The following is a 5360-nucleotide window of genomic DNA, read 5'->3' as shown; positions in this document are numbered from 1 at the left end:
ATTCAGCCTTAAATGCTTTCTACTTAAAGAAAAATGAACTGATTTGTCCCCATTTCATTTTTAAGTTTGATAAACAAATTGCATATAATATTTTGTTTCTGAAAACCTTATAAATAGGGATGAGCTTTTCCATTATTTTTTATTGTTAAAAATTGAACTTCATTCCAACATAACCCAATCATCTTACCCATGTTCTCCAAATAAGATTAAAATATTTAAAAAAACGCCCATTTACCTGTCAACTAATGATTTTAAATTCTAAATGAAATAAATTATTAGATTAAAAGAAACTAATACAAAATGAAAGCAGGTGGATAAGAGGAGAGAGGCAAATACATGTGTTAGACGTGTATGAGCCAAATTCATCCTTAGCAAACAAAGACAAGGAAATTTCAACCTCCTTCATTAGGTGCTTGTTGGTTCCAATCTCATCATACTTATGATTAGAATATTTGATTCTCATAAATGTTAGTCATGCTCACTGCACTGAGTATTTCATATCAAATATAAGTTGGAAATTGTAAATTGGAGTCACACTATATTTAAAATTAGAAAGGTTCTAAATTGAAAGTTATTTCAATTGTAATTATTCAGAATACAGTAGACCCCCCTATAACATGGGTTCCTGTAATGTGGATTACTATAATGTGGAAAAAAAATTGTGACAGTATTTGTATAAAGACGCTAAAGGGGACGCGTAAAACATGGTAAAACGTCATCGCCAACTCGTATTGCGACAGGATTGGTCGAATCTGGACCAATAGTAGACGAGCAGCCGAACTACGGAGAGTTTAGATGGGTAAGTTGAGTTTACTATCGTCTGTACAGTATGTAAATTAGGTACCATAAGTCTAATATAGCACTAATTTTATACATTTCTTGTGAAAGAAATATTTCTTATTCAACGGCCATAAAAATTATTTATATTAATGATGTCTCCAAAGTTCAACGAATTTTTCACAGAAAAATAACTTATCAGAAATCGTGGCCACCGTTTGGTGCATTGCTCCGCGACGAGAACAAGCTTGAGCAATGGCAACGTCAAACGGTGCACACTCAGTAAGTAATCCTACAATTTTTTGTTTATAGCATAGTTTATATGGATTATTCCCAAAAAATTATATGTATTTTGGGAATATTGAGTCGAATTAGTCTAGAATCGATTGAAAAGTTTTCTTCCATAAAATTAAACAGCCGTAGTCCGTAAACTTAACACGTGTCGGGCTGTGATTGGCTCATGTATTTAAGGATTCCTACAACGCAAAATTCTTATAAAGCGGAACATATCTATTGCATTATAGGGGAGTCTACTGTATATGCATTTGATTTACAGGGTGGCTGTAATTAAAGTAGAGGTGTTTTGAGCTCAACTGTACAAAATCTGTTTGGTCCAAATGTGACCAAAATTGGTCTACATATTATTCAGGCCATGGGATTTTCATTTCTGTAATAAAAGTTTTTACTTCAGATTTTTGCCACTGGGGAAAATGGCTTGTACATGGAGTAAATAAAACATAATAAGAAAAATAGAAGGTAACAGTTGACAATAGTTATTTATAATTGAATCAAAATATAAACTATGATTCAATGTTGAATTTGTGCATTGTCCAAAAACTGGAAAATTGCATATTCTAGTGTGTAAAGCAGTATATACACAAATTTGTGACATGTGAAGTGTTATTTGGTCCTTCAAAATTGCTAAACTATCCATATGTCCTTAGTAACCCACTTTTTAATAACCCCACAATCAAAAGTTACATGGAGTGAGGTCAGGCAAATGGCTTGGCCACTTTGTAGGAAATGCTCAACTAATTATTTATTTAGTTTTCAGTGAAATGCTGTCATAGGACTTGTTATACATTCAATCTTATGTAAGATGTGTTCCATCTTACATAAGATTGACAGACAAGATGATGAACAAGATAGTACGTCACGTTACACTGTGACTTACCATGGCTACAAGGGAATCTGTTCAAATGCAAAAGGAGTCTCAGTAGTCCAAATGTGACAATTATGTGTATTAACAATGCCATTCATATAAAAATGTGCTTCATTGTTCCAAAGGATGTACCACTTCCAAGCTAGGAACAGGTGGGATAAGTGCAGGTGCATTTGTGAATCCTCTGGAAGCAGGTGTTGGATATGGCTAATCTTGTAAGGGAAATGCTTCACAACTTTATGCACACAGTTGAATATGGCATATCTAGTTGCCTGGATATTGCTTGAGCATCATTTTCCTCCTAGTGGAAAAAATCTGAAGTAAAAACTTTTATTACATAAATTGAAATCCCATGGTCTGAATAGTAGGTAGACCAACTTTGTTTAAGTTTGGCCAAACAGATTTTGTACAATTGAGCTTGAAACACCTCTATTTTAATTACGGCCATCTGGTATAAATGTGATTACATTGCCCAAAAACTAAAAAGTCCCTTTTTGTGAGAATACTTTTCAGAAAATACACTTATACCTTTTTGACAGCATGAGAATGTAATGTGAATTGAGAATCTATTTGTGAAAAGAGAAATTTTCAATTCTGCCTTACATTTGAACTAAAAACAGCTATTAGAAATTTCTGATATCTGTTTTTAAGATCAAGTCCAATACAGATGCAATTACTAATGTGGAATTGAGGATTTCATCAAAGATATGGTTCTGTGTTCTCTCCATCTCCATGCTCTCTATGAACTGCATTTTCTGTACAATGTATTTGATGTCAGGATTTCACAAATGTGATAACTTTGTCTTTTAAGATAGCTAGGTTGGATCATTTTAAGGTTGGATTAATCTGGCAGCAACTTCAATAAGTAATAAAAAGTTTGAAGCATTTTTATTATGATATGATTTCACATGTATTTGCTTCTCAATATAATTATGTAAACTTTGATCACATTATTTTGGACATTCTGTTATCAAATCAGAACTTACTATACACATAGGCCATTTGAAAAGTAACACTGTTATTTATAAATGAATAATTTTTTATAGGTTTTATCAATAGCATCTAACTCAAAACAATAGATGGATTAAAACTATAATTCAAGTAATAAGGAAATAAATTTGTGTATATACACAAATTGACTAAGGCCTTGTTATATTGTTTTATAAGACCAACTGAGATCACATAACTCACCAGTACATCCTGGACCACTAATTATATGCCTCCCATGCCTACAAACTGCTAGAAAACTGTAAATTCAATCCACATTTAACATATGCCAATGTTTAATACTACTATATTTTTTTTTTATAAAATCACAGCTAGGATTGAATGTCAGCAAAACTAGTTAAAAATTGGACATAATAGAGGAATTGCCAACAATTAAAGTGTACACAATCCAAGTGAATGCTCACTATACAAAATACCATGGGTGCATATACTTTTGGAATCAAGATGATCCAAGATTACCTTGATCATTTTAGTTCATTTGTATACACAATTTTAGAGATCCAATTAATCTCTATCCATACATACAAATGCCATCTAGGATCAACTGGATCACAAGCAAACTAATCCAAGCAGAGGGGAGGATCGCATAAAAAGATGTTTAAAATATTTTTCATTGTCAACAGTTAAACTTATAAATGGTAAGTAAAATTGGATTAAAATCATTATTAAAATATCCAATAAACCAAGATGCAAAATTCTCTTAATATGTATTTTTTCAACATTGTACAAGAAAAATGGTATGCACTCTCCCATTTTGTGAGCAATTTTATTCAGAATAAATATGATTTGATTCTACTTGTATACTTTCCATCAACCAATGCAACAGAAGCAATTCACATCACACAACAAACGATCCAATCTTACAGATCAATCCATCGGGATGCATATATTTTTTGTTTCTATCTGTGGTAATTTCAAATGACCCCTTGTAATTTTGTCTAAACTAAAAGATTCTGAAAAGGCTGGTGAACATGTACACAAAATATTGGAAAAAAACTGTGTGTTTTATAATGAATTTACATCTAATACTTCATAAAACTTTATAAAATGGACTTTTAATACAGAGAATCATTTGATATAATACAAAATTTATTTTCTTTGATCAATATTTGAAACTTTATGAAGTTATGCAATATTGTATTACAGTACATAGTACCATGCATTCAAAACTTTTGATGTTTTAAGTTACATAATACTTTCTGGAAAAACATTTTAAAAAGAAATAATTTATCAAAACCTACAGAACATATAATTTGTAAGATCAAAATATTTTCTAGCATGCATTCAAATTTAAAAAAATATTATTTGAATAGTTATCAAACTGGAAAAATTCTTTAAAAATATCAAATGATTGTCAAAATTTCTTCAGAGGCATATTTTATATTATAAATTTCTTTGAAATGATCAACATTTTGAATAAAATGTTTAAGCACTGCACATGAGACATTCTTCCTTGTTTTGAAGAGAGCATACCATTGCTTGTTTTTGTTTTTCTTGCTGAATTTCATTAGACGTTTCTGCTGTTTTTGTCAATGTTGTTTTATCTACGGTGAATTGAATGGCATTGGCTGCTGGCTTAGTTCTTAGATAATACATTCCTGTCTTTAATCCCTAGAATATGATTAATTAATGTAATTATAAAATACAAAAGGTATATCAAGTATTATTATAATTATAACTACAAATGCAAATATGTATTAATAGAGCTACAGCTTTTAGTATAAACAGAAAAATTATATTGTTGTTGTCGAAACCGTGTTGTATTTATGTATTGTATACTGGCACAATGAAGTGACTTTTCTTCAACACTAGGCAAGTTTCAATCTTTATTCAGTTAGAACGTTTTGCTATACATCTACGTTTCGGGCATTTGCCCCTCTTCAGCCAACTAAATATATATAAAATATTATATGGATACAACCGAACACAAATAAAAAACTAAAAAACGTACAAAAAATTTTTTGTGAAACATACCTCACTTCGATACAAACACCAAATATACAGTAGAACACCAGACGGTTCATAGGTTTACATAACGTTTCAACCATAAATTCCGTTTTATTTTTACAATAACATAATTTGTTATCTTAATTTTACTACTTGGATAAAATAATTGATAAACTTTACATATTTAAAATCTAAAAATTACGAATTGCTTAAAGTCGTACCATTCGTTCTTTCAAGTGTATCTCATGAGCCTTTTCTGTCACACTGTCAACTAGTTAGACAATTTGCATATGTTACGATATGCTGTGATTTTATGAGCTAACATGTCAATCAATAAACATTTGAAGGCTTGGAGGAAAATATAAAAGCTATTTTTTGATATTGTAAAGCACCATTATTTTTTTAAATTTTACATTGCGTATTTTTTTAACCTTCGTCTTTTTATCCAATTTACATATGGCATCAG

General features: G+C 30.6%; 1 protein-coding gene across 1 annotated transcript in view; it reads right to left on the bottom strand.

Annotated features, from left to right (window-relative positions):
* Window positions 1-3982: 3982 nt before the first annotated feature.
* Window positions 3983-5360, bottom strand: part of LOC111639179 (ribonucleoside-diphosphate reductase large subunit-like) — a 7773-nt gene continuing 6395 nt past the window's right edge. The window contains exon 4 of the mRNA XM_023384978.1: window positions 3983-4558. Within this exon, the coding sequence (XP_023240746.1) occupies window positions 4373-4558 (186 nt within the window). The 3' untranslated portion in view covers window positions 3983-4372. The remainder of the gene's footprint in view (window positions 4559-5360) is intronic.

This window comes from Centruroides sculpturatus, unplaced genomic scaffold (genome assembly GCF_000671375.1).
Source record: "Centruroides sculpturatus isolate CEXI.00-Female unplaced genomic scaffold, Cexi_2.0 scaffold1162, whole genome shotgun sequence".
NCBI classification, from domain to species: Eukaryota; Metazoa; Arthropoda; class Arachnida; order Scorpiones; family Buthidae; genus Centruroides; species Centruroides sculpturatus.
Note: the sequence above shows the minus strand (reverse complement) of the source record. Positions and strands in the feature narration are given on the sequence as shown.